Source organism: Octodon degus, unplaced genomic scaffold, assembly GCF_000260255.1.
Source record: "Octodon degus isolate 3935 unplaced genomic scaffold, OctDeg1.0 scaffold00295, whole genome shotgun sequence".
NCBI classification, from domain to species: domain Eukaryota; kingdom Metazoa; phylum Chordata; class Mammalia; order Rodentia; family Octodontidae; genus Octodon; species Octodon degus.
The window spans coordinates 1,067,820-1,090,531 of NW_004524871.1; the positions used below are offsets into that span (position 1 = coordinate 1,067,820).

General features: G+C 48.0%; 1 protein-coding gene across 1 annotated transcript in view; it reads left to right on the top strand.

The window, feature by feature from the left end:
* The first annotated feature begins 191 nt into the window (after window positions 1–191).
* Afg3l2 (AFG3 like matrix AAA peptidase subunit 2) overlaps window positions 192–22,712 on the top strand; it is a 38,162-nt gene continuing 15,641 nt past the window's right edge. Inside the window, 10 exon segments of the mRNA XM_004649011.2 lie at window positions 192–398; window positions 3,923–4,022; window positions 4,404–4,481; window positions 6,337–6,443; window positions 6,577–6,729; window positions 14,113–14,187; window positions 16,387–16,511; window positions 18,740–18,780; window positions 18,783–19,012; window positions 22,010–22,147. Of these exon segments, the coding sequence (XP_004649068.1) occupies window positions 282–398; window positions 3,923–4,022; window positions 4,404–4,481; window positions 6,337–6,443; window positions 6,577–6,729; window positions 14,113–14,187; window positions 16,387–16,511; window positions 18,740–18,780; window positions 18,783–19,012; window positions 22,010–22,147 (1,164 nt within the window). The 5' untranslated portion in view covers window positions 192–281.

Consider the following 22,712-nt stretch of genomic DNA (forward strand, 5'->3'; position numbering starts at 1 on the left):
CCCCAGCCCCGCCCTGTCCTCCCCGCCCCCCGCCCCGTCCCAGGCCCCACCCCTGCGCTCTGCCCCGCCTCTACGTTGCACCTTCACTCCAGGTCTAGTCCCGCCTCCTGTCCCTCCCTGCGTGGGTCGCTAGACTCCGCCTCCGTCGCGCCCTAAGGACGTCGGCGTCCGCACGCTGATGGTGCGGGCGCAGGCGCAGGCGCAGATGTGCGTTGGCAGCGTGGGCTTGCGGGGTCTGGCCGCGCCGCGGGCCGTAGCCTTTCTCGAGGCCGCCAGCTGTCATGGCGCTCCGCTGCCTGCTGCTGTGGGGCCGGGGCGGATGCCGGGCACGCGGGCTCGCCCCCCTGCTCGTGCCCGGCAACGGCGCGGGCCGCGGTGGGCGGCACAGCCTGCGCACGGTGAGTCCCTTCGGCCAGTTCTGTTCTGGGTGGCCTCAAGGTCACCGGCGGAGGCCCCGGCCCTTCCCGGGTGAGCGTGCCGCTCGCAGTCCGGGGCGAGCGGGCGGCGGAAGCGGAAGGCGGCTTAGCGTTGGGAGCGCCGCCGCTCGTTCCCGGGCTCCGCCTCAGGACCTGCCGTCAGCTCGTGAGGGCCACCTGACCCTGCCTCGCTCCGGCGGCGCTGCCCGGGGCGGCCGGGCTGACAGCCGCTGTGGCGGGCTCAGTGGCAGCCTCCTGCCCGACCGCCCTTGGAGCCCGGAGGCGGATGACTTGGAGCTTGAGCCCCGGCGTCCCTGGAACTTGGCCGAACCCTTTTACAGAGCCTGGTGCGCTGGAGGAATTGGCGCCGCGTTTCCACTGGGGGGTAGCATACCGACCCCGGTGTCCACAGGGCGGGTTCCAGGACCCTGGTCATCCGTATCTGCAGGGGTTCAGTCCCTTGGTAGGAAATGGTTGCTGTCGTTGGGGTTGTTTGTTTGTTTGGTTTTTGCATTTAACCTGCGCCCATCCTCTCTTACGCGTTGTCATCTCTAGGTTGGGTGTAATGCCTAATATAGTGCAAAGGCTGCTTAAATACCCAGTGGTGCAGGCAGTACTGTTTAGGGAGTAACGACGGGAGAGGGGGTCTGTTCACCACAGAGAACATTTTTTTCACAGTTTCTTCTACGGATGTTTTTGGAATCCAAGGATGTGGCAATCGAGGGCTGACTGCTTACAACCATGAACTTCCTCCAGGCTCCCTTGCCAGACTGGCATTTATTTACCCCTTGCTCTCTCTTCGTTCTCTACTGTTGCACTGTGTTTTCAGTTTCTTGCATCGCGACCGTTTTCCCACACTACCTTGCTCTGATCCCATTTGTGTTGCGACTAATGGGTGTGGGACTCCTGTGCCACGGATGGGTCGGGTCTGTCCGGTGAGTTTGCGATTTTTATGGCAGACTCTTTTCTTACCTAAACGACCTTTCTTCCCAGTGGCTCTGGTGTGGCGCTGGTGCGGCACTGAGTCAGCAATGCTGAGGTAGAAGGAAGTCTGTTCTGGTAGGGGATGTGTCAGTGATAGGTATTATCAGGCCTTGGTTCAGCCATTGAGGGAGTCTGATAGGACAGATTTGTCCTTAGGTTGATATCCCTGTTAAAGATCAGGAAGGTCTTTACAGTGACGACCTTGGGAAAAGATTTTGCTGTGTTGCCACATCATTTCTCAGGTGCCATTCTCAGAGGAGTGAGACTGGTGAAAAGCAACTAAGTAGTGTTCATACTGTCACATGTAAAGCTAAGCAAAGATAGGTGCTCCAAATCTAAACTTGATGAATTAGTGCCTCATTTTTTTAAAGTAGGAAAATGTATTGGAGAAAAGGAATAGGGAATGGAATGGGAAATAGGAATTTCTCCATATGCTCACCAATTCTTGTCTTTTTGATGAGAGCACCCCAGTGAATATGAAGTGTCTTTATTATGAAGGACTTTATTTATTTATTAAGTGTTTGGTACAGGGTCAACAGGATCTCACTACGTAGACTGGACTCAGAGTGATCCTCCTGTTTTCAGCCTCCCAATGAAGGGCCTTATTTTTGATGTTTTATTTTTCTCGTCAGACCAAAGAGCCAAATGATAATGGGTGCTAATACAGATGAGCTTTGCTCTAAGCAGTGATTCTTTGGCTTGCTCCCTACCATTGCGCTGATTTTTTACTCTGTGAAGTGGTAAAAATTATTTGCACCTTTTCTCTGCCAGATTTGGGTGTATCTCCTTAGTGCCTCTTGCCACCAATTGCTTTTAGTTGTGTAGCTTAAAAATTTAAGAGAACTTGTTTGTTTACAGTATACTTTGTTTTATCTAAGCCATGTTTATGAACTTCTTAGCAACTTGTTATATAAAATGTAATTATATTGGGGCCGGGGAGATGGCTCAGTGGAATAAGCGTTTCCCTGGCAAGCACAAGGGCCTGAGTTCAATCCCCGGTTCCGCAAAAAAAAAAAAAAAGAAAATGTAATTTTATCTGTAATAGGACTTCTGTAACATGATTCCCACCTGGTGGTAATAGATGACCAATCCTTACCACATGCCACTAATTAAGTGTTATCTGGGATGTTGGGTCATGGCTTTCTTTTTTTATTGAGAAATATGAATGAGACAGTTTCAAAGCTGATTAATAGGACAGTTTTGATAATCAATACATTGTACATTGTTATCTTCTTACTGGTTATCCGTAGTATAAGAAGCAGACAGGATATCCTGTCCAAACACTATTAATACACATCTTTTTTCTCGTTGAATTAAGCGAAAGTAGCTGTATATGTATCCTAACTATTTTGTATATACAAACACAAAATGATCTTTCCTTTGTATCCCTTTTTTTTTGTTTAGGCCTGTCAGAGGTGAGTATTCTATTGGCATCTAAATACTATAGGTACTTGAATTCAACCAGACAATCCAACACTGTCCAGCAGTCTATAATATTAGTGGGTTATCCGCAGAAGTTGTTGACTTGAGCCTTTTACAGCTCATCGTATTAATATGGCTTTACTTTATATAGCTCGTATTTTATACTTTTCTGCTGGATGGTTAAGACTAAGATAAAGCAAGACCTATATAATAAGAAATGTAACTTTTGTATCTGATAAGGTCAGCCAAGTACCCTTAGGAGTTATCCTATAGCCCTGTACTGCACTTTGTAGATCCTTTGTCAGTGTCAGCCATGAGGATGAGTCATGGCCATTGCTTAAAGCCTGAGAGATGGCTTTCTGAGTTAAGGGAAATTTAGTATCTTTGCAAGTAGCACTGGCCTCGGCCTTGGGTGAATGTTTTGAGTACTGGCATAGGTGGGATCACAGAGGTTCCTCAGGGCCTGTGCATTAAGGGCTTCATTGCTACTGTGGAGCTGTGGGAGGTATAGTAGGCCCTTTAGAAGTGGGGTTCAGGTGAGCTCTTGAGGTCTCTGGGTTAGGCCCTGGAGGGGGAGGATTTCCAGGTTCCAGGGAGATCCAGGTCCTTCTCTTTTGCTTCTGGGAGATAAGGCGAGCGGTCCCTCCACCAAGCGCTGCCTTGGCACAGCTCCAGAGTAGTGGTGCAGGAACATGGACTGAACCCTCAGAAGCAGGGCCAGCATCCTGCTTCCCTTTAAGTCTGTCATGTCTGGTGTTTTGCCAGAGTAATGGAAAGCTAGTGATTAACACAGTCTTGAAGATGGGTGGACACAAAGCAGCACCAGCGCTGCAGCTAGATAAAACACTGCCGAAGTGCCTGTATCATGATAGTTGTAGTTGGGTTGCTTGAGGGTGATGGTGTCTGTTTGCCTTGTTCTGTTGCTAGTCAGGGTCAAGTGGTGCCAGGTGACCTGCGTTTTTCCTCAGCAGTCTTCTGTGCTGGTGTATGCAACTGTGGAAGGTGAAGCCTTCAACTCCTTTGTGGTACTTGCAGTGGAGCCCTTCTGACCTTTGTATGCCAAGTAACTGTTGTGCCTTTGTTTTCCTGTCCTGTTACAGCTCTGTCGGTACGCTGCAGCACAGGTGACGGCCAGCCGAAGGTCTCTTGTGACAGATGTGATTGCTGCATACCATAGGTTCTGTTCCCGCCCTCCCAAAGGTAAGTGCGCGGGTGTGGCCGCATGTTCTGTGTTCTGCTGAGGCTGCCACAGGTGTGTACCAAGTGCGTGCCTCGCTTCAGGGACAGGTTGACTCTTAGCTTCTTCCTCCTCCTGTGCCCGCTCCCCTACTCCAGCTTATTTTTGTTTGCAGAGATGTAAGTGTATTACCTTCACCTATAATACGTTTGTAGATGGTGCATTGCTTGAAAGGAGAACTCTTGTGAACTATGTTCTTTACACTTAGAGGGACTTACACTTTTAGCTTATGCTTTTTGATAACATAGCAAAAACCCCAACGTATTAGCTGCCTAAAAATAAGTGAACTCACATATACAAAACTGATGAATTTTAGTTTGAGAATTTTTTTTTTTTCCTAACAGGATTTGAAAAATACTTTCCTAATGGAAAGAATGGGAAAAAAGCTAGTGAATCTAAAGAAGTTGCAGGAGAAAAAAAAGGTATCTTTTAAAAAGAGTATGTTTGAATTTATTGTTTTTCCTAATAAATGATGGTGTTAGTTTCCACTAACCAAAAAAACCCAAAAAGTTTTGAGTCAGTTTTGAAACTATTGGTTATAGGTACATAGAAATGTACAAAATTGTGTAGACCCATGTTTCATTTTACTTTAATTTTGTATTCATATTTTCCTGTCATTTTTCAAGTAATTTAAGGTCACCTTACTGACTGATCAAACTAGGACTGTTTGGTAGATATATCTGACACATAACTGAAACCGTTGAGAAAAGTGTTAGAAACCCAATATATGCAACTTATTTAACATTGTGTTTGGAAGTGTTCTCTAGCTTTAATTAAATTTTGTCTTATGTTTGGGATTTAGAAAGGTTTTCTTGGGCCTGGGTGGTTGGGTGAGAGAAGCGTGTGCTCAGAGAATGCAGAGAAGTGAGAGTGGGGAGAGGAGCCGGAGGGTGCTGCGGCTGAAGGGAACCCCAGGCTGGGTGGGCACGTGGTGTGTGCTCTCCCAGGCCGCTCACTGCTCTGAATCTTGGTTTGGAGCAGAGATGAGAGTAGCTGCGCTCTGCAAGCCCAGCCTGTTGGGTCCTCTCGTATTGCTGTCGCCTCGGCCCAGAGTGGGTAGTACGCCAGCACCACTGTGGCGTATGCTGGCTGTTCCTGGGACTGTCTTGCTGGATGAGCTGGTAGTGGTACAGAGCTTTTGTGTTTCTGACCTGTCTTCACGTGTGTAGCACAGGTGGTGAGTATCACGGAGCCATTGTGGCTGAGGGTGCCTGCAGCCTCCCCTGGTGGTCTGCAGCCTGTTAGCTGAAGAGGATCGATGGCATTGTGGGTCGGGAGGAGGGAGAGGCGGAAAGGAAGATGGTAGTATCTGGGTAGTCTGTGAGGGTGGCCTTTATGGAGGGTGGTAGTTCCAGAGGCTGCCAATCCATAGGCAAGGTCTGCGGGTTGGTTCCCTCTAGCAGCTGCTAGCGAAGAAGCTTTCTAGGCTTATTGCTGACCACCCTCTTTCTGTGCCTCTTCACATCTCCACAGTGGGGGGCGTGTGTGTGTGTGTGTGTGTGTGTGTCCAGATTTCTCTTTGTGTTGACGCTGGTCGTATTGGTCAGGCCTCACCTTAATGACTTCATCTTGACTTGGTGACCTCTCTAAAGACCCTGGTTCTATGAGATCACAACTCAGATATGTGGGTCTCAGCTTCAGCATATAAATTGGTATGGGAGGTGGGCCAGTTTAGCCTGTAACAGTGACTAGGATCAGATTCTTGCACTCCAGTTATGTGTGAATAAGGTTGTTTTTTGTTGGTGGTGTGTGCGCGATGTGGTGCTAGGAATCAATCCGAGGACCTTGTACATCTTTGGCAGGTGCTCTGCCCTGAGCTACACCCAGCCCAAGGCGAGTGTCCTTGCTTGTTATTAAAGTCATGGCCTCCACACACAGCACCTGCTGTCAGTGCCTCCTTTGCAGTAGTGGAAAGAGGTGCTTGTTTTCTAACTGTGCACTCAGGATGCTGCTTGCCTGGGTTTAAACCCTGGTTGCTTAGCCAGTGTCACTCAGCATAGCTACAAGGTGCCTGACGAGTTGCTTAAGCCCAGTTCTTTCCCTGTGAAGTGGGCCGGGTGGCAGCACCCTTCTGGGGATAGTGTGCATTTCAGGGGCTGCCCTAGCAGAGCACTGGGCCCCCAAGGAGGTTCCTGCTCTGCGTTCATTAGAGTGCTTAATTCGGTAGCAGACATTGACATGGCACACTTTGTGTTAGATATCTGATACCCTGTGTGGGGAAACCTGTGGATGCTGTGAAGCCTGCATAGCTTCCTGTGTGCTCTTTGTCCACGGCAGAACCCAAATCAGCGACTGCCCCACGCTCTTCTGGGGAAGCAGGTGGCGGTGGAGGAAAACGCCGGGGCAAGAAGGATGATTCCCACTGGTGGTCAAGGTTCCAGAAGGTTTGATTCTAAGCCCTGTGCTGATTTCGAGGTTCCAGTGGTGGCCCTGGATAGGTGGGGAGGGATTGGTGTCTCATTGCCTAGATCATGTGCAGATCCATTCTTCACAGAGACTCCCTCTCTCTTTGCCTAGGGTGACTTTCCATGGGATGACAAGGACTTCAGGTTGTACTTTCTGTGGACTGCTCTGTTTTGGGGTGGAGTCATGCTTTACATCCTGTTTAAACGCTCCGGGAGGGAAATCACTTGGAAGGACTTCGTCAATAACTATCTCTCCAAAGGCGTCGTAAGTATTCTGTGGGGTCAGCAGTTGGAGTGATCAAAAGGTGAAATTTTGCAAGAAGTTTGTCCAGGCATTTTCACATTGGGCTTTCTAATGTTGAAAAGCCCTGTAATTGAGACACCTGTTTGACAGCACTGCCCACACCTGGTGCTGGCAGCTTCTCCCGTGCTGCTGCCCCATCCTCTGCCTCTCACTAGCTGCTTCCTGGGCCGGTGTGCCCAGCCTCTTATCCCAAGTGATGCCTGCATGATTTCCAGGCTGTGGGGTGGAAGCTGAGCAGAGCCATGGGTGGTAAGGGCCGCCGGAGGCCCGAGGTGTCTTGGCTGTGGAGCCCTGCCACCTACTGGCCTGGCCCTCTGCTCTCTGAGTCCATGTTGCTGTGTGTTGCAGACACCACCCACTGTAAAGCACCTGATGTCTTATGTGTTAATAAAACGTTTGTGATGAGCTGCCTGTCAGTGGAATGGATCTCTGTTTCTGAGATGTTAAAATACAAACGCATGCACCTTAGAGTCGATGTGTATGTTACAAACAGAACCAAGAATAAACCTGGGTAAGCTCAGGGAAACTATGCTAACGTCTCAGTGCCTGGATTTCATTAGTAATGTGGGTGAGGAAAAGATGCGAATACTTTCAGAGGTCAGAGGAAGAATGTAAATTGCTTCTTTGCAAAGTTGCATGGGAATGTGAGGGTGGGAACACCCATCTCCTGGGATGCTTCCAAACCCAGTGGACACGTTTTGCTGTGTAATCACTGTTCAGCTGAACTGAATGAAGATCAGGATTAGTGTTCAGTTGAATCAAAGGATGTGGTTTAGCTATCAAGAAATACAAGTGAGGGGGAAAAAATAAAAAATAATTCAAATTAAGAGTAAGAAACCTGCTTGGTTATAGTCATTAATACAAAGATGACAGTTGGGGAGATAGCTCGGGAGCATAAGTGTCTGTCTAGCAAGCGCAGGGTCCTGAGTTTGATCCCCCGTATTAAAAAAAAAAAATGGAGTTAAAGATAACACTTAGACTGGCAGAGTATGTGAAATAGGCAGGAAATTTGGCAGGATGTATAAAGAATCTTAAAAATCTTCATATATCCTTTGCATAACTTTAGTTGTCTGGTCATAAGAGACTCAGAGCCCAACATAATGGTGCAGGTCTCTAATCCCAGTCCTCTGGGAGGCTGAGGCAGGAGTATTGCAAGTCCCAGCCCATCCTGGACAGCATAGCAAGACTGTGTCAAAAGTAACAAAAGATGCAAATGTAGCTCAGTGTGAAGGCCCTGGGTGCTGTCCTTAGTACTAGGGTAGAAAAAAATGATAGACTCATGGGTTATTCATTCCAGAGTTTGAGCAAAGAGGAAAAAAATAAGAGAGAGAGAGAATCAAGTAACTGTGTCTAAGAGGGGAATTAGGTAATAGCCTGGCAATAGTCCTTGCTGTTTGTTTCTGTTCTGTGTCTGAATTGGCCAGAAGTCACAAAGAAAAACTAAAAAATGGAAGATTTTGAATAGTTTGCTCCTGGTTGTGGGCACACTAGCACCTCCCTTTTGTGACAAGAGACTGTTCTTTCAGGTAGGTCCTTTGCCACCTGGAGGGAGCAACCTGTTATGTCATCCTTTCGGAGTTGCTGCCCATGAGTGTGGATCTTTTTTCTAGTGTTTCAGATTTTCCCATATTTGATAGGTTGAAACGATAGAGCAGCAGTTTACTAATAATGACTAGTAATTCCCTTTGTAGTGTTGATTGGCCCACACTAGACCTGTACCCTTCCTCCCGCCTCCTCCCGGTTGTGGTGCCTGCCCAGGGCTGGGCAGGCACTTTATCATGGGGCCACAGCCACATCCCCAGTGCTTTATTTTCTTAAGTGAAACTGGTGTACAGTTACATTTTTCATTCTTGCTGTCTTTTTTTTTTTAACATCCTCTGCCTAGCACCTCCATGAGCTGGTGGCCACTTACGTGTCTGGTTTTTGTGTCTACTCAGGTCTTTTACTATTTTGTTGTTGAGTTTTGTGAGTTCTCAATAAATTCTGGACATCAGCTTTCCATTTGGTGAGGCAGAGTATCCAGCATCCACGTCTTAAAGGAGGAGAGGGCTGATTTAGCTAATGGTTTCAGGAGATTCAGTCCTGGGTCTATGGATTCCAAGGTGAACATCATGGTGGGAGGGTGTGGTGGGACAGAGCTTCTTAGCTCGTGGAGGCCAGGAAGCAGAGCTGAGGAACCGTGCCAGAGAGGCAGGGCTCAGGGACCAGATACAGCACCCAAGGCCACGCCTCCACGACCTGCACGGACATATACCCAGGAGGGTGTGCCACCGGTCCCCTAGGCTTCTGAGCTGACCATGTTGACATAGTGAGGCTTAATGCCCATCATTCCTCGTTTGGTTGTATTGCTTTTGCAGTGGCCACTGTGACGGGGTCAGGTCGGCTCTGCCGTAGTTGTGATTTGTACTCCTGGTGACAGCGACCTGAGCTCTGCCCTGCCTGTGTCTCCCTCCGTGAGCTGGCGGCCACTTGTGGGTCTGCTCGGTCTCTTACTATTTTGTTGTTGAGTTTTGTGAGTTCTCAGTAAATTCTGGATAGTACCACTCCCTGTCAGATACAGGATTTGGACTTTTTTTTTAATTCTGTGAGTTACCTTTCTACTCTGTTGGTGCACAGCAAATATTTAGTGCATAAAGTTTAAAATTTTTCATGAAACCCAATTTTTCTATTTTTCTCTTACTCCTTATACCTTTGGAGTTCAAGAAATCTTTGCTAGATCAAATGCCATGAAGCTTATACCCTGCATCGTCTTTTAAGGGCTAATGTAATTTTAGGTCTTAATGTCGATCTTTAATCCATTTTGAGTTAAATTTTGTCAATATTATGGCATAGGATCCAGCGTTGTCTTTTAGCGTGTCGTTTTTCTGTTTCCTCAGAACCGTTTGCTGAAGAGATCCCTTTTCCCGTGTGGCCATGTGCAGGAGGGTTTTCTTGGCGGTTGTGTATTCTGTCCCGTTGTCTATTATTATACCAGTTCCATGTTGTTCTGAGTGCTGTAGCTTTGTAGTAAGGTTTTTGTTGTTGTGTGGGTTCTCTTTTGTCTTCTTGACAGTACTGGTGGTCAAACTCTGGGCCTCAAGCACATGGTATGCCTGCGCAGCCCCTATATTATTTTTAAAATCTCAAAAGTGTGAGTTCTTAGCTCTGTGGTTTTGTTTGTTCTGTTTTGTATTTTTTGCTTTTTTTTTTTTTTTTTTTTTTAAATGTATTTGGTACAAGGTCTCACTACGCAGTTCGGACTCGTACTGATCCTCCTGTTTTCAGCCTCCCCCGCGCTGGGATCACAGGTGTGCACCATCACGCCTAGTCTTGGTGGCCGGCTCAGTGCTCCAGAGGCACGGCATGTGGTGCTGGGGATAAGCCCTGGTCCCTGCACTTGCCTAACCAAGTGCTTAATCTGCTGAGCTATCTTGCTGGCCTGTTTTGTATGTTTGAAACAGGGTCTTGGTATGTAACTCTTAACTCAGCCTTTGAGTGCTGGGATTACAAGTGTGTGCCACCACACTCGGCTAGCTTTGTATTTTAGTAAGGTTTTTTTCTTTTTTTAAATCAGATTTTATTGGTACATTTTAGATACATAAACTGATCATATTCATTGCAGAAATTTGTAACTGTACATGATATAACATTTCTCTTTTCCTTTTTTCCCCATTTCCCTACCCTCCCTTTAACCTCTTATTTTGTTTTGTTCTGTGTTTTATTGTTATTCCCTTGAAATTTCATAAGAATCTTAGGATGAGTTCTCTATTTCTGCATAAAGCATTGTTCTTTTCATAGGGACTGCGTTGATCTATAGATTGCTGTGAGTAGTAATGTTAGCGCTGTAACAGTATTATGTCTTTAATCAATGGACATGGATGTGTTTCCGCCTATTTAGATCTCAGTGTTTTGTAATATCTTATTTATTTTTTGATGTAGGGTCTCACTACGCAGTTCAGACTTTTAGTGATTCTCCTGTCTCAGCCTCCCTAGCGCTGGGATTACAGGTGTGTTCTACCACACCTGGTTTCAGGATCAGCACGGCATGCATGTGGTACCAGGGATTGGACTTGGAACCTTTATACCTGCCTGGCAGTCACTTAGACCACTGAGCTCTCTCCTCAGCCCTGTAATTTCTTAAGTGTTTTGTAGTTTTCACTATGCGAGTCTTTTACTTGTTTATTTCACCGATGAGATTAATCCCTAAGCATTCATTTTGATGTTTGGTGAGTAACATTACTTTTTTGTTGGTGGTGTTCTGGGGGGTCAAACCAGGCCTCTCAAGTGCTGAGCAGGTGTTCTACCACTGAACTGTGCTCCCAGCCCAGAAGCCTGTCCTTTGCTGTCATGTCCTGTCTTGCTGTGGTAGCTCATTCAGGCTGGGTCTCAGTCCTCCTGCCTCAGCCTCAGGAATGCTGAGATTACAGATGCGTGCTGTCATGTGTGCCTTGGAGTATTCCTTTTGCAGATGATTGATTTTTGTGTGTTGACTTTAATCCTGTTTGCCAGACTTTCATTTATTAGTTTCAACAGTTGTTTGTGGTGGTGTTAGGATTGTCCTTTTTTTTAACGAAGGGTGAGGAGGGCTGATCAGACTCTCGGGTGTGTGTATGTGTATCACACGCGTGCATGTGCACGTGACGGGGAATAAAGACAAAGAGACAAATTTCAGTTACAGGGGGGCCTGGAGGAGCTCTGCCAGACTGGCTCGGCTGCCTTTCTTGAGTTTACTAGCAAACAGCACATGCGAGGGTGCGGGTGTAGGCAGCACACGTTTCCTGGAGTGGTAGCGATATAAAGTGGGTGGATAAGGATTGTTAATAGGAACCAGATTTTCTCTTAGCCCAATTGCCTATATTTTGATAGTTGTCCTCAGCAGATACTGTCTTGCTTCAGGAGTGCCAGGTTACCCAGCCTTCTGTGTCCTTCCCTCCCTGTTCCTGAAGCGAGGAATGCTGCACCCCTCAGGACTTGGTGGGTGTGAGCCCCATATTTGGGCCCTGCAGTCCATCACAAAGCCTGGTGTCTAACACTCTTTTGCTGCATTGTTCCTGCTGACACTTGGAGCTCTGTGGTGTGCAGTGATGAAGGGGGCTGTCCTGCCTCGTTGTGATGAGAGGAAAAGCTGACCATTTTTCAACTGCATGTACTTGCTCTCTGCAATTTTCTTATCTGACTTTTATTTCATCAAGGTGGTTTGTATTTCTAGTTTATTGATTTTTTTTTTTTTTTAAATGAGATACTGAATTTTTCCAAATGCTTTTTTTTTTTTTGGCAGAACCGGGGATTGAACTCAGGCCCTTGCTTATTCTACTGAACTATCTACCCGGCCCTCCAAGTGCTTTTTCTCATGTGGTTTTCTTTCTTTCTTTGTTCTGATAATGTGGTACATGACATCAGTAGATTTTTGTGTGTCGAACTGTTCCTACATTCCAGAATAAGTTCCACTTAGTCCTGTAATATGCAGGGTATAGTTTGTTGGTGTCTTAGGGAGTTTTGCGTTTGTGTTCCTAAGAGATACTGGTTTGTAGTTTTCTCTTTTGGTAGTGTCCTCGTCTGATCTTGGTGTCAGGGAAATGTTCCCTCTTTGGGTTTTTGGAAAAATTTGAGGGTTACTGTTCTTCTTTAAATTTGTTTGTTTGTTTTTAAACAGGGTCTCACTATAAATTTGTTTTTTGTTTTAAGTTACCAGTGAAGACACCTGGCCTTGGGCTTTTGTTCATCAGTTTTTAGGATTCGTGATTCTGTCTGATTGCTAGTTACAGGCCTACTCAGACATTTTGTTTCTTTGTGGCTTGGTCTCAGTAGGTTTTGATTTCTGAAGTGAGTCTTACAGAGGGGCGTGGAGTTGTGCCTGCCTTTACCTACAAAGTGACTGCTGTTGGAGAGCAGCTTCCGTTGTGTTGCTTCCTACCTGTGTGTCTTACAGACCCTTTTGCCGATTTTCCAGTATTACTGTGGCTCTTTGAACATTTGAATTCTTTGCTGTATCTGCCATCAGTTCTTCAGGAAGAGCTTATGTCTTTCTTTGGATGAGCCTTACTTCTGTTTGTGTGCTTTGTGATTGTGTGCTTTGTGATTTTTAGTTTTGTTGTTGAAATCTGGACCTGTAAGTCTAATCACCTCCTCTGGAATCGCGTCTCTCCTGTCCAAGTTGCTGTTCATTGTTCCTCCTCTTATCTTCCCCTCTCCTCCTCCATCTAGCTCCCAGCTCTGGTGGCTGGCTCTTCATCCCCTCGCCCTCTGCTGCATATGGCAGCTTCAGCAGAGTGCTGTGTGGCAGGATGAAGGCAGTTCTGAGGCTCCCTGCTCCTCCATCTCTCCAGCTTCTCTCAGTGTCTTTCATCTCAGAAGCAAATGCCTGTCCCCTAAAAGTGAAGGCTGCACAGGCTGTCCTGTGCATGGCCCTGTGGCTCTCCTTCCAAAGGCACGTGAGGGTGCTCTGTTACTCCCCTCTCAGCCTGCTGGCTCTTTGGCTTCAGTTTTTGAGTAGTTGGAGCCATTCCCTGCCAGACTAATCACCTGAGGAAGAGTCACCCCCACTCAGGCACTCTGGAATTTCCCAGGGGTCATTTTGGTATGACACTTGAATCTTCGAGTTGGTTGGAGATACACTGCCCCAAAGGCTGTCTCCTGAAACAGCTGTGGCTGTGAAGTGAGAGGTCATGGTGCTCCTGAGTCCGGCATAGTGGATTTAGCAAGTAAGAAAACTTACTGTGTAGGTGAGTAAGAAAACAGGTGTAAACCATCTCCTACTCAGCAGTAAGAATTAAGAGGTCTTTAGCTAGCAGGTGTCAGTGCAGATGAGGTGCAGATGTGGAAAGACAGGAGCCTGGCTGTGAGGGGCAGAGAGCTGCTGAGGAAGCAGTGGCAGAGCCTTGGGGCATCTGTCTGGGTAAGTGCCCAGGTAGGTCTGCGGGGCCATCTACAGGAGTGCCGTTGGTGATGATGAAGACTGAAATCACAACTTGTCTACTGCTAGGAGAATGGATAAGTACCTTTGGGTTTGGTTGCTGGGGTGACACCACACAGAACCAAAAGGGCAGCCTGGGTAAGCCTCGCAATGTAAGTAATGCTGGCGTGAAAAGGAAGGTGTAGAAGAGTGGATACAAAACAAGTCCCTCTTTGGACATGGAGGGCAGGTTGTGTGAGCATGGGATGGCTTGGGGTCGTAGTGTGGCGCATCCCAGGCATGCAGGACAGCTGACCTTGGGCAGAGTCACCTCTCATGCAGGAGAGGTGGGAATGCAGGCATCCTTTGCCTTTATTCTTTTTGTAAGTGTGAAGCAGCCCATGCAAAGTGCCCGTAAGAATATTTCTATTTCTATAAATGTACGTTGATGATTTAATCTTTTAAATTTCTAGGTAGACAGATTGGAAGTTGTGAACAAGCGTTTTGTTCGAGTGACTTTCATACCAGGAAAGACTCCAGTTGATGGGGTAAGTCGTGTCATTAGTTGATGTGCTTGGCTATGAATTAATGTTCCTCATGTGGGCAGGTGTATACCCTTGGTGACAGTGGGGTGGGGCTACATGCCAGGGGTGACAAAAGGAGTGGAAGTGGATATGCTGGGTGCCTGGTGGTCCGGGCATCTGAGAGTACTTGGTTCTGGAAGAGGTCTGGAGTTATCGGTGGGCAAACTGCCACATCTGTGTTTAAAGGTCCAGATGCAGGAATAAGGGCCGATCCTTGAACCAGCAGGCCCTGGCCCTCAACTGAGTGGTCCTTCCTAGCCCTGTGTCCCTGCTGGCTCATAGGAGGGTGTTGCTGGCATTGAGGGACCCTGTCCAGGCACTGGGACTCCTCTGCCCTGCATCGTAGTCAGAGTTGATGCTGGTTTATTTGCCCTGAGGCAGGTATTTCAGGATCTGGAGGTCGTACTGGGTGCATATGTCTTGAAGACAGGCCCTGAAGTGTGCTGGTAGGGTTGTCTGTGTCCTGTGCATTTCTGAGTTTTCTGTGAGAACATGTGTTGCCTGTTTATTAGACTTTACCTGGCACTTTGGGAAATAGTTCAGGGGTTTTCCATAGTTTGCTATGTAGTGATAGTATTAACAGAGGCACTGGGCCATGCACCCACAGCTTTGGCTTCAGCCGGCCCCTACAAGGCATCCCTCCTCCAGATACTGGAGTCTTTGTTGTAAGAATGGGATGACAGTGTTTGCTTGCGGCTGAGTGCCTAGGGGAGGCAGTGTGAACCAGAAGTGGGTTCCTGGGTTCAGTGTACATGAGATCCCCTCTATCCCCAAGTTCTTACCTTGATGTCCTCCTGGAAGCCTGCACTTCAGCCTGTGCTCAGTGATGTCCTGTGGTGCCTTCAGCCCACAGGCCTGTGAGAGCCAGGCATTGCGAACAGTGTAGAGTTAGCGATTGCTTAGTCTCTCGTGGAGCTGATGTGTTCTGCATGTGTCTGTGGTGTGGAACCACAGGATTTCGTGTTTCTCAGGGGACTCTGGTTGTGTGAAGCTGGCGTATGCCCCATCTTCTCTGTGCAGACATTGTGGAGAAGTGTGGTGAGGTTCCCGTCCAGGAGCATGCTGTTGGAGAAGCTGGGTGATCATTGCTGTCCTGAGTTTTACATCTCAGACTGTTTTGATTAAAAAATGGTATTGTTAAAAATGTGATTGAAGGTTAAAAAGGAAAGGCAATATTTTTGTGCTGTAAAATGGGGCTAGTGCATGCACAGCGCTTGGACTAAGCATAACAGGATCCGCTACACGTGCTGGTGCACAGGGAGTGTGAACACAGTGCTTATGCTGGTGTGGGCAGCCTGAGTCCAGAGCTCTCCTCCTCCTGCAGGTGTCCGTGGATGGCCTAAGTCAGTCATCTGCAGGAACCAGCGCTCCTATTCAGCCAGTGCTCCCAACACGGTGTGGGGGACAGTTGTTCCTCCTTGTGTGTGGGTTCCACACCTTCACCATCCGTGGATTCAGTCAGCTGTGGGTTAAAAATATTGAGGGAAAACAGTGCACTTGCACTAAACACCAGGCCTCTCTCCTGGCCTTCCCCGAGCTGTTGAAGGAATGGCAGTGTGCAGAGCACTGACACCAGGGTAGGTTTTCAGGTCATCTGGAGATGGCTTAATGAACGCAGCTGGTGGTGTGTGCACTCTGGGTCACTTGGTGGGCCCCAGCATCTGTGGGGGCTCTGGATACCAAGGATGATGCTACTGTGCTAGTTGGTGAGCTTGCTACTCCCCCCCCCCCCCCCCCCCTCCTGCATTCCATACCCACTCCTGGGTGACTCAACTTCCCCAGCTGTACTGCCAGCCTGTGGCTGCCTGCCCCCCCCCCCCCCCAGGCCTCTGGTGGCCCTGTCAGGGAGCCTGAGCTCCAGGAGAGAAGTGCAGTGCTGACTGAGGACGCGGACAGTGCTCCCCAGGTGAACTCAGGGGGCAGGCTGCCGCAGTGTCTCTTGCGACTGGTGCTGGGATAGTAAGGCTGAAGGAGGCTCTTGCCCAGGAGGGCAGAGGTTTTAGAAAATTGCATCCAGGTTACCACTGAGTGGAACTTTATCACCATGTCAGTAAAGCCAGTCTTCTATTATTGCAATTTTAAAAATTAACAGGGAACCCTTTAGAGAATGGAACCTTTTGTTTCCACTTCATTCTTAGGATATTTGTTTTTCTGTTTTTATAGCAATATGTCTGGTTTAATATTGGCAGTGTAGACGCCTTTGAGCGGAATCTGGAAACTTTACAGCAGGAGCTGGGCATAGAAGGGGAAGACCGGGTGCCCGTTGTCTACGTCACTGAAAGCGACGGGTAAGAAGGGTTTCAGAAATTGTCATCGGTGTCTACGGGCTGCGTGTCAACACATCACACGTTGTGTTTCTCACAGCCCTCTTCAAATCTGGCCTCACTTTTAAAAAATCATTAGTAACTTGTCTTTTGCCCAAGACTGATGCTCTACACGTTTACATTTATCTTAGTATTGTTTCCCCTCCGGTATTCAGGATTGAGCCAAGTGCCTTCACACTGAGAGATATATCTCTAGCCTTTTAAATTTTGAAACAGGGTTTCACTGAGTTTCCCAGGCTGGATTTAAACTTGAGACCTTCCTGTCTCAGCCTCCTGAGTGCTGGGGCGACAGGCTAGTTCCACACATCTGGCTCATTCATCCTTTCTTAATGTAGTTGGTTGGTGCAGGGTCTCACTGCGCAGCTTGGACTCATAGTGATCCTCCTGCTTTCAGCCTCCCCAGCGCTGGATTACAGGCGTGTGCCACCGCTCCATCTCAGTAGCTGTTCAGCTTGCTGGGGGTGGGGCCAACATGGCGTGTGGTGCCAGGGATCAAACCCCGGTTCCTGCGCATCCAGTAAGCGATCTAGCTGGCCTTTTGGCTCATTTATCTTGATTAAGCAGTTTTGGAGGTTTTATGTGCAGAGCACTTGTCCTGTTAGGTTTTATTTTTTATTTTATTTTATTTTTGGTTAGAACCAGGGATTGAGCTCAGACCCTTGCTCTTGCCAGGCAAGCGCTTCTACTGAGCCATCTCCTCGGCCTGTTAGGGTTTTATCAGGAAGAATTTATCTGTAGAACAGTATTCCTACCTTGTAACTTTTGTTTATGTTTCTATTTTATGGTTTCCCAGCTTTAAAAGAAATTCTTTCTTGCCCAGAGCATTCCCCTCAGGCTTTGCTTTGGATCACCACACTTAGGAGGCTGGTGGGTGTGGCTTCCTGCAGAACCTTCCCTGCCTGAGGCTTCAGGTGGCTCCCTGCCTTCCCTGGCTGCTGCTGACACCCTGCACAGGACCAGCGGCCTTGGATATGCTGTGAATTTCAGCCTCCTTCACCTGCTGTGATATGTGCAGACTCCCTGGTCCAAAATTCCAAAATTTGATTTTTTTTTTTTTTTTGCGGAACCAGGGATTGAACTCAGGCCCTTGCACTTGCCAGGGAAGTGCTTTTATTCCACTGAGCCATTTCCCTGGCCCCAAAGTTTGAAAAGCTCCAAAATCTAAATCTTTTGTGTATCAGGTTATTTTTAGAATTTTGAGATTTTTTTGGGCTGGCAAGATAGCTCAGTGGTCTAAAGCGTCTGCTTAAGCAAGCACAGGGACCATGGTTTGATCCCCAGCACCACATGCGGTGCCGGCCCTGCCCCAGGGTGGGCTGAGTCAGCCACAAAAAAGTAGAATTTTGAGATTTTCAAGCATTTCACATTTGAGAGTTCAGTTTTTCAGATTCAGGTTGCTCATAACCTGTAAAACCTTTATCAGTGCAGCTTTTTCCCCACTCCAGAAATAAATGGAGTTGAATTTTCCATGGCTTTTGCTGCTTGCTTTAGCAGTGTTTAAATTCTATAATACATTTTTAAAAAAGGCAAATCCTGGCTTTTGTTTCCTTTTAGACCATGAAGTAGTTTTTGACTTACATTTCTTAGGCCAACTGAATTGCATTGTGTTAGGCATGTAAGCACACATCTATAGCCATGGTTATGTTAGAATAAATGCTAGGATGAGAAGTGGAAGGCTCCGTGTGTGCCCAGGCTTCGAACGCCTTGGCTGCTCCCTCCATAGTGGTGCTGGCTCGGGGCGTAGTGCCCCCCGACCTCTCAACCCTGGCAGGAGAGGCGTTTGAATGTGGACGGCAAGGATCACACCAGAAGCCTTTTCTTTAGGACAGGCATGCTGCATCTCAGTCAGAGCGGACTTTTTACCCAGACTAGTCCCGGACTCGTGTTAAATTTTGAAGTAGTTAAAAAGAAATTTCTTTGCCGCTCAGATGTAATGATAATAACATTTAGTCTTGTGCATGAATGATGACTGTGGGATCAAGGCAGTATCCGCAGGCAGCATATGTGTTGGGAACAGGTTTCTCTTTGTTACTTGTATTAACATTAAGGTTCTCCTTGAGCTTCAGATTAAGTATTAGGGTAGTTAGGTTTTTTTAAAAATTGTAAAATGTTCACAGCTGTGTCTGAAGTAGCTGTAGGAAGTACACATGCTGTGGAGCATGTCGGAGGCGTGAACATGCGTGTTTCTACAGCTCGTTCCTGCTGAGCATGCTGCCCACCGTCCTCATCATTGCCTCCTGCTCTACACCGTGCGCCGGGGCCCTGGCGGCCTCGGCCGGGGCGGCCGCGGTGTGGGCGGGCTCTTCAGTGTCGGGGAGACCACGGCTAAGGTCCTGAAGGACGGGATAGACATCAAGTTCAAGGACGTGGCGGGCTGCGAGGAGGCCAAGCTGGAGATCATGGAATTCGTGAACTTCTTAAAAAACCCAAAGCAGTACCAAGACCTAGGAGCCAAAATTCCAAAGGTAACGCGAACTTCTGGAGGTTCACTCCAAAATTGTTGAAGTTATCTCTTGATATCTGAAGTTGTTTTGTGAAGTTTGATTACTTTTAAAGAGCTCTTTCTGGTCTATGTCTCAGTCCAAGAAATTTATATTTGTAATCCCATGGATAAGTTATTGGAATCCCGTCAAGTTTATTTTAATCTACCGCTTCCAGTGCAAGAATAAGGATACTGCAGCATATTTGTAGTTTAAGGGGTCCTAAGTCCAGCCATGGTGATGGCTATCTGGAACAAAGGCCTTTACTCAAGACTGAACCCAACTTCTGTTCATTTGTGAAGAGGGAGTGGCTTGAGGATGAGTGACTGTGAGACTGGCAGGAGGTAGGTGAGTGCTGTGAGCTGGGCCAGGTAGAAGGCCTGCATCCACCTCTGCAGCATGCAGAGGAGAGGATATGCGGAAAGAATAATACGCGTGACACAGTGGAGGTAGTAGCTGATGTTTTGGGGTCTGTGCTTCAGCTCTGACAGGTAAGCTGTCAAGCTCCAGGAAGTCATGGCTTCCGAGTCCGACCTCCCAGCCCACAGCTTGGAACATTGGCTTTTTGTTTTGTCCAGCACAACCCACAAATGGGAAAAAACCTTAAATGTCCTGACGCGGTTCACAGTAGGGAGCAGCAGGTGGGGACTTCTGCGGAAACACGCACGCCATCTTCAGAGACTATCACCAGCACCTCCGCTGGACCAGCATGCGTTGCTTAGGGCCTATTGAGGGGAGAAGGACAAGTCCCAGCCAGCTCTGAACGTGTCAGTACGAGGAAATAGGGTCAGGCTCAGTCAGCATGAAGACAGTTGCTCCTCTTTCACCGAGAGCTGCCCAGGTGGCCCTCCACAACTCTCAGTGGCTGTTTCTCTGTGTTGCTTAGCTTGGGTTCTATCTGCCATCAGTCTTGCTGGCTCTCATTTTCGTGTCTTGTTGCCTAGATGGAGTGTACACTGTTCTTTCCTTCCCAGAGCCTTCCTGAGTCTCCTTTCTTCTTCCTCTGTCCCAGTTAGATGCCCGTGTGCTGGCAGTCACAGGCTTTGTAGCGTAGCAACCTCCTGCCACCCAAGTTCCCTCCCCTCAGGGTGCTGAGCCACTGCCCATGCCTGGCACTGTGGGACTTGGCGCAGGATGCATGGAGAGGAACCCAGTGGTACTCATGTCCCAGGCCTCTTCCAGCTAGTAAGATGTCAGTTCCAGCGACAGGCTGCGCACCCCAGGGCAAGAGGCACGTGCTAACTGCACGTTTGTTGGTGGATCAGCTGTCAAGTAGATGAGTGAAAGAGGGTAGGTGGTTCTTTTCTAACCCATTAGTAAAGACCACTCGGGGAGTGCTTTGTCACGGGGCCTGCTCTCTGCAGCCTGTCTGCTCAGCGTTGGAGAACCCATCTGGTGGTGGCTCTCTCCCCTAGGTCCTACACATTTCTGCAGCTCCATCCTGTAGTTCTCTGTTTTCTGCAAACACATTTTTCTTTTTAGATAGATTCATCGGTGGTGCTAGATTTTTACTTCCTTTACTAAAAGACAATTTTGTAACTCTGGAGTATGTGTTTAAGCTTTTAAAGAGAGAATAAGCAAACTTTTTAAAAATACCTTTAACTTTTGTTACAAAAGGGCCGGCTGGATAACTCAGCAGACTGAAGCTCTTGCTTAGGCAGCACAGGGACTGGGGTTCATACCTGGTGTGCTCTGCTGGCCTCGCCCATGGGGCACGCTGAGACAGAGGCCGGGCATGGAGGCCCACACCTGTAATCTCAGCACTTGGGCAGCTGGAAACAGGAGGGTCATTGTGAGTCTGGGCTGCGTAGTGAGACCCTGTAGACCCTGTACTAAATACGTTTAAAAAAAAAAATAAAAAGTTTTGTTACAAGGTCTGGAAAAAAATCTTTAGACTACATTCTCTACCTCCCTGCGGGCAGTGTTTGGGAAATGGAGAGGATGCTGTTCGCAGCTAGCCACTCAGTGGACAGAACATAGGTGAGTTCGTGGGGCAGGCCGGGTGCAGGCGTCCGTGCTAACAGCGCCCCACCCTGCGAGAGGTGGAGGTCAGTTACTGTATTCATTATTCAGGCTGCAGAGCACAAGAGAGTTTTGTAACTCTGGAGGATGTGTTTATGTAATCTTGGTCTGTTAGTAGGTCACTAGCCAAAGTCACCCTTTCTCACTGCCCTGAAAATAAATATTTTTAAAAAAATTTTTATTTTTTATTTTTGATAAAGGGTCTTGCTTCACAGTTCAGACTCATAGTGATCCTCTTGTCTCAGCCTCCCCAGGACTGGGATTACAGGCATGTGTCACCTAGTCTGGTTCCGGGGCCAGCACAGTGTGCCTGGGGTTCTGGGGCTGGCACAGCATTCAGTACCAAGTCTCATGCTCAGGACCTTGTGTTTGCGGATGTGGATGCTGCCGAGCTATCTCCCCAACCATGTTTGATTTTTTTTTTTTTTTTTTTGTATTTTAGTACAGCGTCTCACTACGCAGATCTGACTCATGATCCACCTGTGTTCAGCCTCCCAAGAGCTGGGATTACAGGGGTATACCACTATGCCCAGTCTCAGTCACTGGCTCATCATTCCCCCTGGGGGCGTAGCCGGCTCAGCAGGCTGAGAATTGAACCCCAGCCACTGCATCTGCCTAAGAAGGTGTTTTAATCCGTTGAACTATTTGGCCAGGCCTCCTGTTGTTTTGATTTTTGAGACAGAGTCTCACTTCATGGCTCAGGCTGGCTTTGAACTCACGGTGATCCTCCTGCTGCAGCCTCTGATGTGCTTGGGTTACAACCATGTGCAGTTTCCCCAAGCTTTTTGAAACAAGTTGTCTGTAGTAATCCTTTTCTTTTCCTTAACAAAAAATGTGCTACCACAGTTTAGATGTTTAAGAGAGATGACATCAGTGAGGTTGAGACAGTGTTCTGCCTTGCTGGCTCTGCTGGCTTCTTCTCGGAAGTTTTGACTGGTGACTGATCCCTCCTTTCTGCAGGGTGCCATTCTCACGGGTCCTCCTGGCACTGGGAAGACACTATTGGCCAAGGCCACGGCTGGGGAAGCCAACGTCCCCTTCATCACTGTCAGTGGGTCTGAGTTTCTCGAGATGTTTGTTGGTGTGGGCCCGGCTCGGGTAAGACCTGTTCTCTTCATATGTGTGAGTTCCTCGTCCCCTGTGCGCCCCAGCTGAGGCCGTACTGAAGCCAGCCCCATCCTTGGAGTCCCTGAGGGCCTGCTGGCCTGTGGCGGTCTGAGCACTCCTGGGGTTGAGCTCCCACTGGCCTGCGCCTGAGGGTGTCAGTTACTGAGGTCATTCTAGCTTCAGTATTTCACAGAGTGGCTTGAGTTTGTGAGTTGTTTTACAGAAACTCTATTGAGATACAATTGACATACTGTAGAATTTACTGCCTTGGCTCTGTGTGTAGTTAAATAACTGTCAGGCATAGTCAGATTTGTACAGCTATCTTCACAATAATTACAGCACAGTTTCAGTATGCTGAGAGGAAGCCCCACTGTCTCTGTAGCAGTCCCCTTCGTCTCCCGACCTCCATCTCTCCCCTGAGTACACACTGGTCTGCTTTCTGTTTGGATGGTGTCCTCACTACACTCCCCAGGGTGGGCTTGAACTGGGCTCAAGCCGTCCTCCTACCTCGGCTTTCCAAAGTCTGCAAAGGCAGGCATCCGCGCACCTGGCAGCA